We start from the raw sequence: 14,162 nt of genomic DNA, 5'->3' as shown, positions 1-14,162 counted from the left end.
AGGAAGGGAGTACCAGAGCTGGGCAGCACGAACTGGAAATTATCTTCCTAGACCTCTGGAACTTTTAAATGCAGGACAAGAAATTTGAACAAGGTCAGACGAGCGCAGCGATCTAGCTGGGGAGTAATGGTAAATGGCAGATTTCAGTTAGGAGAGGGTAGAGCCTTAAAGACAGTGATGGACAAGAGTGCAAGTTTTTAAATGAATACAACCTTGTACAGGCAGCCAGTGGAGATCTTTCCTGTGCTGCGATATGTGTTATTTCCATGGAATGTTCTTGATAATCTGTATGGCGTAATTCTGGATGCGTTGGCATTTTTTTAGACCAGATGTGTTGGCCCGTAGTAACATGGCGTTACAAATCCAGCAGTGATAGGATGGTAGCGCGGGCGAAGATGGCACAATTTGCCTCTGTTAGGAGGGGCCTGATGTTTCTTAGTAATCAAAGATAATTATTGCAATTTCTACTAACTAATCAGATTGGTGTATTCATCAGCATTAAGAGAGGATTCCAGGATGACACCTAAGGTCTTTACCTTACTCTTGACTGGAATGTTGTTGTTAATAAGAAAGCTGTCATATTCCACATTAAGGTTGGATCTAGCCTGGGGCGAGCCAAAAATCAGAAGCTCGGGGTTTCCTCCATTAAGGCACATCCAATTTTGAGACATCTGAGACTCGATCCGATTATATAGGTGGAGGTGCTTTGACGAGTCCTGCGAAAAATCACCACTGAGTTCCAGAGCCAGTTGCGTATCATCTGAATAGTTGGTAGAGCCTGAGTTCTCCAGGAGGGAGCAGAGGAGTTGGATATAGATGTTAAATAACACCAGCGATAAGCTGGCTGCCTGTGGCACGCTACGTTGAATGGGAGCTGGAGGTGAAAAAGCATTCCCCCAATGTATTCTGGATACTCGATGTGTCATAAATGACTGAAACCATTCGACTGCTTCTTGAGAGCAGTTTCCTATCGATTTAAGTGTGCTCAGAAGACGTTGGTGATCGAGTAGATCAAAAGCTGCCGAAAGGTCAAGAAGGACCAAGAGGCCAGTCTTGCCCTTCTCCATACTTCCCAGCATGTGAGATTTCAAGTCCACCAGTGGGGTTTTAGTACTATGGCCAGGCCTGAAGCCGCATTGACCATTATGCAGTATGTTATTGGCTTCAACAAAAGATTGTAATTGTAGAGTTGTAATTGTAGAGTTGCAACTGTATCCAGAACTTTCAAGAGGCGGTTGCAATTTCTGATTGGTCTCAGGTTTGTGGGGTCACTGGGGTCATAGCCTGGTTTTTTGGGGTTGGGGGTCACAGTAACTGCCTTGATGGAAGTGGGGATATGCTTATCACAGAATGAGGAGTTTAACTATACGGGTAAACAGGGGTGCAAAATCAGCTCTGTGTTCAAGGATGACTTTAGTGGGGAGAAGGTTTTCTGCACATGTCCTTTTCATAGAGGAAAGTAATTTCTCCATGTCTGCAAAAGAGATCAGTGATAGGAAGAATTGCACAGAGGCCCAGTGATCCTGTGCGGATGGGATTGGGCTTCCGTTTAGTTTCAAGGATGTTTGAGCAATCGAGACCTTGTCCTTGGCCTTGTCAGTTTTGGCTCTGAATGCTACCTGCACCTTGACACAGTCATTAGTTGGATGTTTAAGCCACTTGGCTTCGAGAGAGCGTTTGCCTTTTTTGAGGGTACATAGTTTTGGGGTAAACCAACTTTGATGCCTAGGGTTAACTAGTCAACCTCAATCTGAGTGGGGGGGATCCGATCAATCATTTTCTGAAGAGCGGTGGAATAGAAATTTACTAGGGATTCTGCCATATCTGAATCAGATGTGGATGATATAATAGATTTTAGATACATTTGGATATGTGTGGATCAGATCTTTTTGAAGTTTCGACTCATGACCTTCTTAATGGTGTTAGACGGTTTAGAGGAGAGGGTTATAGGTTCTAAAGAGAACTCAATATCATGGTGGTCAGACCAGATAAATGGAATGGTTTGTCAATATGGGCTATGAGGTTTCTGGCCGTAACCCAATCTAGTTAATTCTTTTTGTTGTGGGTTCGGTATTGATGACATGATAATCAATGTTGAGGAGGGCTTGTTCCAGCTCGATGGCTTCTTTGTCCAGGATTTAAATCACCTAGAAATAGGGTGGAACTGTTTGGCCCACTAAATTTACTCAGAAGTTGCGTGATTTCCTCATTGAAATCCGGCATTGTGTGGGGAGGCTGATAGATCAATATAAAGTTAATGCAGGATTGCTTAATTGGAGTAATTTTAATATGTAAAATTTCACAACCAGTACAGTCATAGGGTGAAGAGAAAAGTTGTAGTTCAGTTTTGGTGATAAAGGCTACTCCTCCACCGCTACCCGATTCTCTATTTTTACCGAAGAAAGAATACCCTTCTGGGTCCACTGGACTCATTGATCCATGTCTCGGTGAAATACATGATATTGAGGTCCTTCTCTATAATGAAGTTGTAGATGTCCTGAGCATGATTGAGTGACCTTGTATTCAAAAGTGCAATTTTTTATGATCTGTTTTGGTTAGATTTAGGTAAGGAGGCTCTCTCGACTTCATTCCCACATTCAGTCCCCTTGGAAGGGGTGTCAAGGGAAAGGTTAATTAGAAGCAAATAGCAAAATTGGCTATGAGAGAGAGGGGCAGTCGACAAGGCACCGGGTAGGTCTTGAATGAGATCTTCCTTGGTATTCTCCTCGACAGGTGCCCTTAAAACTGTAAGGTGATCCGCAGGCTCCGCCGTACTGCAAGTGGCAACGGGCCCTGTGTTTGTAGGCTGAGCTTTCAGGATTTGGGGGGCTTCTAGTTTGGTTTGTACATAATCATGCAATCCGTTTCAGTCTTTGGGCGGTTACCAACAACACAAGAGGATCGGGCACACCCGTGATGATGTTCGAAGTTTTTTGTTCTTAGGTGAGAAACTTGAGACAATATCCCGTAGTATATTATGACAAGTCACAGACTTACTTTAGTGTAGCATGGATCAACAGGTTTCACAGTCAATGTTCGCCGATAACCGGCGAAGACTGGCTGGTCACTGAAGCACCTGACATTTCAATTTGTAGCTAGGAAAAGCTGGCAATTGTAGTTCCTGAGTTCACTGACGAACTACAATTTCGGCAAGATTATGGGAAATTTTGAGAGTGCTTTATCTCTCTGCAGTACAAATGGTATGGGACACAAAAGCAGTTATTCAAATCTAGTTGTAAAATTATACTAGGAATCCATGCAAGAAATGCGAGCGAGGTGCTGCTGGCAGTAAACTTGAAATCGCAGTAGAATGAGAGAAAGGTGCCTAGCACAGCGTGGCTTCAATGGAATTTAGCTCACACCAATTTAACAGGGGCCTGGTCATATCAGCACAGGGGTTTAAGAAAGAAAGACAAAAAAAGGATCCTGTGGTGCCAGCTCTGACCCACGTAAGTGAGTGCGAACCGACGCTGCAGGGAATAGAAGCGAGTCGGGAACACACTTATGTGCTGCTGAGATGGTAAGTGTGTTGGGGGAGGGAGCGGGCAGGGGGATTCGGGCGACGAGTGATCTATATGATCTATGTGATCGCTGCACTGCGCCGCGCCGTAATGGAGTTCAACATATTTGCGGCCGACATTACAGGCAGCACAGTGATCACACAGATCCTTTATAAGTTAGTACAGGGATTAAGCCTATGAAATAAGTGGGGATTCCATTGATGGATGTGGAAGGAATGTTGCAAAAAAGAAATTCCCAACAAAACCATACAATACATCACTGTACCTTCGACAACTAGACTGGAGCACCTTCAGCGCCAGTCTACAACAAATGGGGTCCATTGAGAGGGGGGGTTTGATTTGAAGAGAGAAACACACAAGTTTTACTCTGCATATTTTATAGTTCCAAAGAAAGATCTGACCATGAGACCTGTCTTAGATCTAAGTCCAGAAAACAAGTTTTACAAACCTCAGAAATTCAGGATAACTGCTGTACAGGAGATCATACCACTGTTATAGAAAGTGGACTACATGGTGGCCTTGGACATGAAAGATGCATACTTTCATGTTACCATGTTCCAAGGCCATCAACGTTAGCTCAGGTTCAAGGCAAGCAATGACATTTCCTGTTCAAGGCCCTTTCTTTTGGGATAGCATCAGCAACATGTGCATTTACAAAGGTACTAGCCATGGTAGCCACACACCTGCACAGACAGGGCATGCAATTGTACCCCTCCCTGGACGATTGACTTATAACAGGAATCTGCACTTTTCAATGGCCCTCATTACAAGTCAGGCGGTGGACCATGGTGCTACTAGCACATGGTCCATGCCGGATTCCGCCATGGTGGATGGCGGAATTACCGCCCCATTCCAAGGTCAGTGGGGCGGTAATTCCCCATTCCCCATTCACCATTCACCATTTGCCCTTCCCCATTCCCATTTTTGCCCCATAGGGCATAATGGGGATGGGGAAGGCGCTAATTACGGCACCGTAAATTACGGTGCCGTAATTAGCACCAAGGTCGCTTGGCGCCTTGGACTTTAACGCCTGCAAAAAGCAGGCGTTAAAGTGTGAATCAGGCGTTAAGGGTTTAACGGCGCCGACGCTCTTTACGGCGCCGTTAACCCCTTAACGCCTGACTTGTAATGAGGGCCAATGTCTTTTAAACACACAGGTCACAGTCATATTTCTTCCCCAACTAGATTTCTCATGAAATGCGATAAAGTCAAGTCCACAACCCAGCTGTTTCAAGATTTTCCTCAGGCAAGAATAACATAGCTGAAGCAATGGTTTATCCATCCCAGGAAAAGCGTATACTCTACTCACGTGCAGATTCCTTTTTTATCAGCCAGACCTGTTCATAGCAGTGCAAACAGTAATGAAACTCTTAGGGATGATGTTGTCCTGCATTTACTTCATCCCATTTGCATGTCTCACATGCGCCTCCTCCAGAAGTAGCTCACTTTTCAATGGTCATAGTGCAGGCAACTTCAAGGATCTATTGGCCATTTTGTAAAAGGCTGTTCAGGCCACCAGGTGGTGGTCTTGCACAACCACAAATATGTTAACGGTCTGCTCTTTTGTGAATTCCCCGGGACAAGTGACCACTACAACAGATGTATCAATGTTGGGGTGGTGGGTCACACTATCACAGGCTTACAGCACAGGGAAAGTGGACTTCTCAACCAGCCACTTTCACATAAATGTCCTGGAATTACTAGTGTGAAGTAACCCCTTCGCAGCTTCCAAACATCACTTCACCACCAGAGTGTTCTAATAAACACAGACAACACCACCGTGGTGCTTTACATAAAGAAACAAGGTGGCACATACTCTCCAATGATGTTGTGAATCCCTCAGCAAATTTGGCATTGAACCATAAAGAGGGGCACTTACATAACAGGGCAACATGTACCAGGTATCAACAATATTCTAGCAGACTGCCTCAGCAGGTTAGTTGTTCAGGAACACGAGTGAGAACTGAACACAAATATACTCAAACACATCTTCAGAACATGAGGACATCCAGATATAAACAAGATTTATTGGCGACAAATACAAACGCAAAATGTCAAACCTCTGTGTCCAGATAATCACAAACGGGGTCACTAGACAACACTCTATAAATGAATTATTCTGGGATATTTTCTTATCCTCCCACACCCAGAATCTCCTATTTTTCAAGGTAGTACACACGTTATTTCAAAAGAGACTGACTTTAATACTCATTGCTCTAACTTGGGTGCAAGAAGTATGGTATTCACATCTTCTGTGCATGTTTCTGCAACCACCAGTAACATTGCACCCAGTTACCAATCTGTTAATACAGCAACTCAACAGATAACACATTCCAGTCCACAAGCTATGAACCTGACAGCCTGGCTCTTTAGGTCAAAGAGATTGGGGCTATGACATCTTCACCTCCACAGATTCCAATTTGAGTGGAGTTTATTACGTGTCGCCCCATGGCATCATTATGTTCTGTGCTGTGATATCAGCGCATGAAAGAGCTCTTGCCCAATCACAGGTTGATTACTCTTGGGAACCTACAAACTCAACAATAATTACAAGCTATCTGAGTTCTCTGTGCTCCTCAACTTGTTTGCTGGCCCATTTAAAGTGTTGGAGCTGTGTACTCGGTATTGCTGCATCCTTTTTCTTGTTTTATCAGCTTGTTTGACCTGTGTTTGGTCCTTCACCTGACCTAGATTACTTTTGGTGCAATATTGGATATCTGGAATGTTGACCTAATTTCTGTCCCTGACTTTGCTTGTGTCAGAATTTCTATTGGGGATTGTAGAACAATGTTTTAGCTCGCTGCCACTTTTCTTTCCCTTGTGATTTTTTGATCATTGACTTCTTTCTGGTGGCCAGATGGGCTTGTCCTGACGTTCCCCTGCCATTATGTACCTTTTTAACCTTATATATGGTACTGGGGCACCCACAAGATGCCCAGTACTGGGTATGCCTCTCAAACTCACCATTTTGTCCTAGGGTGACTTTATCACCCTACACTGGGTTTTAGTAGTAGGATGGTGGCAGCTACACTTTAGTTTTGGCTTCCCCAGTGATGCAAGCTATTTTACTGCATTAGTAGTCCTAATGTAATTTTTAGGAAGCCATTGGGGTATCGATTTTCTTTTTTTAATTCTGCTCTCTGCCATTGTGTGTTTTAGGTCTTATTTTAGGTTACTACAAAGTATGCTAAAATGGCAGTTCTGACCCCGTGGGCTCTTTTTGAGCCCCAATGGCATCCTTCATATTGGTCCTAATTGTTTTACACCAGTATAGGTCCTTGGACTGTTCCTCTCATGTCCTTTGGGGGTGGCTACTGCTAAGTGCCAGTCCTAAGGACCCACCAGTATGGTTAGCTCTCTGGCCGTCAATCCCCAGACTCTTTTAGCAATTGGCTGGCTAGCCATTGCCCAACACATTTTGTGCAAGAGTATCTAGGCTTTCTTCTGCCCCTGTTGCACTCTGTTGGTTTCCTGTTCTGCAACGAGGAGGAAGCAGATCTGCTGACTTGATTCCCACTGTTTTTATTTTAAACACTGTCTCGGCAATACTGGCTAAGTACAGTGACTTAGGCGTACCCCACTTAGTTTTTTTGGCATCTGGAGGTTCAGGCCGGGCCCCCTGAATTCTCTTACTATCTCCCCACATCTTCTTGGCCAAGCCTTCCTATCCAGATCTGTTGTTTGTGGCCATTTACTGCTGCCACACACGGTTTACCACTAGAATCATCTGATTGGATGAGGGTCGCTGTTGATGCCCAGAAGGTGGTGATGCCTCAGCTGCCTGCCAGATTTTTAAACAGAAGGTGTCCGACGCTGCCGCTAGCCATTGTCTCCTTCAAGGGCCCATTTGCTGCTGTACTGCTGCCGGTGCAGGTGCATTGAGCTGCTGGAAGCTGTGTTCACAGGTTCCCTTGTCTTCCTCATGTCTTCCTCGCTAGATGTTCCACTCCTGGCCTGAAGGTCGAGCCTTTGTTGCTTTACTGGGTCACTGAGATTGCTGTTGGTCCAGGGCTCAAATACCTGGAAACCGAATCCTGAAAAGTGCACTTGTGGAAAAGAGCTGTTTACTCACTGGGTTGTTTTGGGTTTGCTAGAGATGTTTTTTCTGAAGCCACTGATGAGCATACTTACCTTGTGGTTCTGAGGGGGGAGATTATTTGAGATACTCAACCTCCGGTGTCCCCCTGGTCAATGGCAGAGATTCCTTGGAGGTGAGTCTTTACCGCATTTCCCATTGTGAGGGGTCAGCAATGCGAGGTGGCCATCTCTTTGATGATTGTTCAAAACATGCCATTTTATTAAAGTAAAAATTATATCGAAATACCTCACTATCCCTACTCTAGGGAGGATTTCCCTGCCTAACAAAACTAAAGAGAACACACACTGTTTCGATCAAAGTCTTTATCAAGGCAGCGTTGGAGGTGTGTAGTCGTCCCTGGTTGGGGAAACTCGAAGGTCACGGAGTGGTGGTGGTGAGTCCTTGGATAGGGAGGCTGAATGGCCACTTAAGAGCCAACCGGCTCTGATAGGCGGATGCTTGGAAACAGTGATCTTTCGAAAGATCTCAGTTTCCACGCATCGGCCCATCAGAGCCGGTTGGACGACTATACACCTCCAACACTGCCTTGATAAAGACTTTGGTCGAAACACGTGTTGGCTTTTCTCACATGTAACCACCATCATACATGCTATGCTAACAACTAGCACTCAAGTGCTCAATAAATCAAGATTCTGCAAAGCAATCGAGGAGTAATGACCCTTTTTTCTAACCATTTTTACTCACAAAAGGGGAATGGCATCCAGCGCCAATAAAAACTGGGTTTACCTATCAAATCCCGTACCTTTGCGGAGGCCTTCTATCCATTCCTACGTATTAAGCCTTCTCTCTCTGTCCACTTTACCTATCTTGAAAGGTTTGGCTTCCCTTTCTTATCAGGTGTTTAAGCCTTCCTCCTAGGGTTAGTGGTTTTAGCATCCTCAACAGAGTCATACAAAAACTGCTGTAACAGTAAATAAAGCAAGGGGGCTTTACCCACCTTCAAATGTCAGGACATGTTCAAAACAAAAGGAAAAAGTTGGGGGAGGTCCATAGATGTCTGTTGAGGGAAAGCAGAAAAATGAAAATCTTTCCTAACACCTGCCATTACGATTAATGGTTTAAGTGCCCTCAACAGAGGCTGTTATAAAAACTGCCTTAATGCCTTGGATCTGCTTTGGTGGTCTACTTCTGGATCTCTGGAACTCATAATGGACCTTGTTCTGTAAATCACATCAGTCCCTTAGTGGGCATCCTCGTGCTGCTCAAGGTAAGCTCCTTGCAGAACTTTCTGCATGGTCATCTCGTAGGTATTGCCATTGGGGCATTAGTGGTTTTGTCTGATCCCAGTACTTTGGTCTGTAATTGGTGGTGTTCTGTTACCGAAGCTCATTGGATATCATGGTCTGCCTAAGCTCATTGGTTATCATCTACGCCCTCTGCGGTATGAGGATTATATTTGTGGTTGGGAATAGTTGGTTGATGGAAAGTGATCTCTACCTGTGTCTTCTTGTTCAGTCAGGGAATGAGCGCCTTGCGGCATTCCTCCTACCTTTTCTCATGACCCCTCTGATTGGGAATGTACCAAGTTCCCTTTGCTAAGTTCCCCAGACCAGAGTTTTGCAGTCCCTTAGCCTGTACTTTGTGGGGGGAAAGACCCAAAATATACTCGGCGAATCCAGGAAGCTGAATACCTGAAATTGCCACTGCAAAAACATGAAAAGATTTCTTATCTGGCGCAAAGAAAGCAATCAACCAACCATACGTATTCCTCTTCAGCAGACATCGTTAGGCTTAGGGCCTCATTATGACCCCGGTGGTAGCCGTGCCGTAAAAAAACGCCAGAGTCGTGTTTTTTTCCGGCGCCTGGCTTTCTGTTTCTTCTTTAAGTCACATGCACCCACCCTTCCTCCCCACATGGTGGCTGAAGTACATGCACTTACTCACTGCTTCCTTGGCGTATACAACTCACGTCATGTCAGAAAAACAATAAATCTGAGAACATGGACAAATGGAGCATCTGTACACCTGTGCATGTAGTGTGGGGATAGTGTGACAGGAGCACGCTGTCGACGACCTATGACTTTGTAAGTAAGCAAATATTGTAATACTCCAAAACAACCAATATATGGCCTTCTATGCCAAGCATGTGACCCCCAGAACGATAACCCATAAAAGACCCTCAGTGAGTATGTCACGTCTACCATACGCAAAAGATACATAGCGCTTACTTCAATTCCACCTAAATGAAAGGGTGAAGGATGCTTGTGATTGTTCATAAGATGCTTCAGGACCGAAGTGTGCTTGCCCCAGCCTCTTGCCTAGCTTGCTACTGGCTTTAGATCACTGAAACGTCTCTCCAGGCTGTACTCACTGCACCGTTCATGGATTCAGCAAACGTTCATTGAGGCTACACACATGGGGTCGCTCACTTGCACAATAGCCTATCTCACAATTGTTAAACACTTTTCCTTCTATATCTTTCTCACTGTAAGACTGTGAGGCGGCTCCGGCCCTCTCCCCATGCTCCGCTCCTGCTTTTGTCCTGAGTCCCCAGGTTACATTACCACTTGTACTCTCTCTCAAGCTCTTTTGCTGCTGTCCTCCTTAGTTACTACTGTTGTGCTGCTCTGGTCCCATTGCTGTCCTTACTTGATCGCAATGCTATTTTCGTTAGTGCCCACTTTTGCGCTTCCCTGGACCCAGTGCCATCATCCCCTGGCACCCCCCCCTTTATACACTCCTGATCCGACTGCTCTTTTCTGAGATCCCATCACTTCTACCCCTTGCCTGAGATTCTATTGCTGCTGTCCCTTTCCTCCAAATCCCACTGATGTGCCGTTTCAGAAGACCTCACTAATTTTGCTTCTTCTGAGATGTCACTAATGTCCTCCCCCCCAGGCGCCACTGTTGCCCCCTCTCTGTTAAGAAAGATTTTCTTTTTGATGCTTTCCTCCAATGGGCTTCTATGGGACACCATTTCTTTTTGCTGTGTTTGCTATCCTGACCTGACATTTTGGAGGTAAGTAAAGCCTTCAGCTTTACTTCCCTTACTTAGCGCTCATTTTTTTGGGGGAAACTGATAAGTCTATAAGATTATCAGAAATGACCCTGTCATGCTTTGCGTCTCCCCCTGCACCTTGACCTTCATTTCTGGGTATTTTAAAGTGCACCCTGTTTGTGAATTCGGGATGAACTTTAAAATGCCCTGAAATGCCCCCTTATATGCACAAATGTGCAAAGGGAGAAAAATGGCATCGGAATGAGCACATCGTAAATGCACTCATTCAGATCCCGTTTGTGAATTGGACTGCTACTTTTTGTGTGAGGCGAGGTGCCAAAAAGAGTTCTGAGAATCTGGCCCTATGTCTTTATGGAATACTTGTATTTTTACAAATGTACAGATCACCCTAAAGTAAAGTGCGGCTAGGATACTTTGTATCATTCTATCTTTTTCTTTCTAAATTTTGGGTTACAAATACAATGGGACCAGGATGGGCTGGTGGCAGTGGATGTTTTCCTACTCTGTTTTGAACTTTTTATTTTGTGCACTTTTGCAATTACTGCAAATGGCTACAAAGAGTCGCTAGCACTCTAATATGGCAGTGCCATGAGGTTCTTGCCTGTCCTTTGACCATATTGTTCTTTGGCCTTCTTCCTGTCTTCTCAGGGCCAGAATTACCTTCTACGGAAAGTCCTTTCCCAGGAAAAGCTGCTGCGTTGGTGGCTAAGGGGTGGTCTGTGTCTGAACCCGGATGTGGGGGTTGGCACTGTCTGGTCCCAGTACACATCCTGGTGCCTGAATATCTGTTGCTAGACAGAACGTGTGGCCAATGGCTATCCATCATTGGATAGCCAATGGCAGTATCAGTGGTGCTGATCCTTACCATTGGTGGACCTGGGTGAGCTTCCAGTACAGATCTTGGATAAAAGGAGAACTCCTGCAGCCATTCGACAGATCATGGTTGGAGCCAAGACACCTACGAAGAAGAGAAGACCGTTGACATTCTGAGGACAACTCCTGCAGTTGACCAGCACAAAGCCAGTGAAGTCCTGGTGAAGCCCTGCTCTTCTGCCTGATCTCAAGAAGGCCCTCATCTGTACTTTGACCCCAGGACTGGTGGGAACAAGCAGTCTCGAACCCTGTTGAAGGATCTGTGCCTTCTGAAGTGTCCCTTGGCCAACCAATTGACTGACCAGCTCTCTCCTCGGCTGCCTCAATACAGCCGTCGCCATTCCAAGTGCATTCATGAAACTGGAGGATCCTCAACTTGTACTATAACAAGGTGCCAGCTCCTGCATTTTCAGACTTCCTGCATCAATGGAAGCTTTGCACGGCCTGCTCCTTTGTTCATCCATTATAGATTGCCTGTCGCTGCGTGGCCGTGGTGGATCTGGTTGCAATCTGTCTTTTTCACTTTCCCCGACCTGAAATGTAGAACCTTGTAGCTAATGATTTTAAGGCACAAAGCCCCAAACCATCTTACTCTAAAGTGATTCTACTGAACTTTATGCATCTGACTACTTCCCTGTTTTACACTGGTTATTGAATCAAATGCTTTCTCTTTTGTCCTAAGGGCGAATGTATATATCCCTTTTATAGTAAGTGTGTGACAATATTTGCCTAGAGGTTTCATGTGCATGGTGTGTATTTTAAATGCCTAATGAAGTAATGTATATTTTTGTTCTTACCTGTTTTTATCTGTCTTACTTGAATTGGTGGTGGTGTTCTCTTTGTAGACTTAGACCATTCTCATACCCCCTCCTAAGTCTATGCTTTGCCGCTCTGCTACCTACCTTGATTGGGTTTGTCTAGAGAGTCTTTCCTGTTCACCATAATAGGCTGGCCTTTCTAAATCCACCTGCAGGGTTGATTTTGGAAACCCATCTTAACTCTCTACAAAAATCCATGCGACACCCCGGTTCCTCTTTGTAAATTTACCTCAGCTGCTGCCTCTCGCCAATCCATACTGCATTTGTCTATCTGTAGAGGCCCATACCACTGCTGCAGACCTTTATTCATAGCCCTATGAAAAGAATCCCTTTCTTTGTCCACAGATTGTTGGTGTGCAGGAGCTGTGTGAAACATCGCTGGAGACAGTGGATCCCCAACTTCTGAAGGTGGCACTCACACCATATCCCAAACTGAAGGCTGCACTCTTCCCCCAGTACACATCACACAGCATAGCCCCTCCAGATGTCTCACTTTATCACCTCATCCAGGTACAGTATTGTGCACTTGCTGCCTGGGCTGCAGTGCCTTGACTGAGGTAGACCATCTCCACCTTGATTGACCAGGAGGGCTCCTGCTCCCTGATGTCAGCACCCCTTCATTTTGTTTGCCCTCTGCTCCCTGACTGAGACAGCCTATGCACCATAACTGAGCCAAGCCCTGCCCGACTGAAGAAGCCTCTGCCTCCCCCCAACTGAGGCAGCCTCTGCCTCCCCCAGACTGAGGCAGCCTCTCCCTCCCCTTGACTGGGGCAGCCTCTGCCTCCACCCAACTGAGGCTTCCCCTGATGTAGGCAGCCTAGGCTCCCCCAACTAAGGCAGCCTTGGTTCCCCAACTGAGGTGGCCTCTACTACCCAACTGAGGTAGTCTTTGTTCTGCCGCCCCCGTGCTGATCCGATCTATGTACCCAGATTGAGGTTTGGCTGACTAAAGCTACCTCTTCTTTCTGGCTGACAGAATCACTCATACTGTGTTTTTGTGGTGGCATGTAATCCCTGACTGACTGTGTCTGCCACTGTTACCCTATCTGACTGGGCAACTGCTGCTCCCTAACTTTGATAGCTTCTGCTTACTAGCTGGTTGAACATGCCTTTGCTGCTTTACTGAATGGACCTCTGCTCTCTAACTGGGGTAGTCGCTGCTTTCCAAGCAAGGCCCCCTTTTCTTCATGTCTGACACAGTTTGTGCATCAGTGACGGAAGTTATTTGTACTGACTCTCAGACAGATGGCTTCTCTACCATTTATTTATTTATTACATTTATATAGCGCACAAGCAGCCCAAGGGCATTTTGGCGCTGTTACAAGTAGGCATACTTAGTTGCTTGAAAAACAGAAACGGTGGGGAGGAAACAGGGGAGAAGACATAGAGACGGCTTGACTGTGGTTTGTAGTTACAGTGAACCTGCTAACAGTAAGGTGACATACATTTTAAATGACAATGATGTAACGAAAGAGGAGGGGGGGACTCATGATTGCTGTTGTTACAGGGAGGCCAGATGGAGAGAGTCAATGGGGGAAAGCAAAGCCGGTGAATAGTGTGGGAGTGTGAGATTTGTAGTTGAATAACATGGTTTTTAGAGTTTTCCGAAAAGACGTGTGAGGTCTCAGCCCTGAGGGGAGTGAGGTAAGGCATTCCATAGTTTAGGAGTGATGTGAGGGAAGCTGGTGCCGCCAGATCTGATCCTTTTTATTGTGGGGATGTACAGATGGTTGACGTGACAAGCTCTCTTAGGACGAGAGGAGATGGCTCTGACAATGTTCGCCTACAGGTAAGGGGGTGCTGTGAGCGCCAGGCAACATGAGTTGGGGCTAAAGTCTTGAAGGTAATCTGTTCTCTGACAGGAAGCCAATGGGCAGTGCGCCTGGCATGTG

At 45.6% G+C, this 14,162-nt stretch overlaps 1 protein-coding gene across 1 annotated transcript in view; it reads left to right on the top strand.

Moving 5' to 3' along the window:
- Nucleotides 1-14,162, top strand: part of SPG11 (SPG11 vesicle trafficking associated, spatacsin) — a 1,688,331-nt gene that overhangs the window by 711,274 nt on the left and 962,895 nt on the right. Inside the window, exon 20 of the mRNA XM_069624201.1 lies at nucleotides 12,616-12,780. Within this exon, the coding sequence (XP_069480302.1) occupies nucleotides 12,616-12,780 (165 nt within the window). The remainder of the gene's footprint in view (nucleotides 1-12,615; nucleotides 12,781-14,162) is intronic.

Source organism: Ambystoma mexicanum, chromosome 11 (assembly GCF_040938575.1).
Source record: "Ambystoma mexicanum isolate Mex_15411 chromosome 11, UKY_AmexF1_1, whole genome shotgun sequence".
NCBI lineage: Eukaryota > Metazoa > Chordata > Amphibia > Caudata > Ambystomatidae > Ambystoma > Ambystoma mexicanum.
The sequence above is the reverse complement of the archived record's forward strand: the minus strand, read 5'-3'. Positions and strand labels throughout refer to the sequence as shown.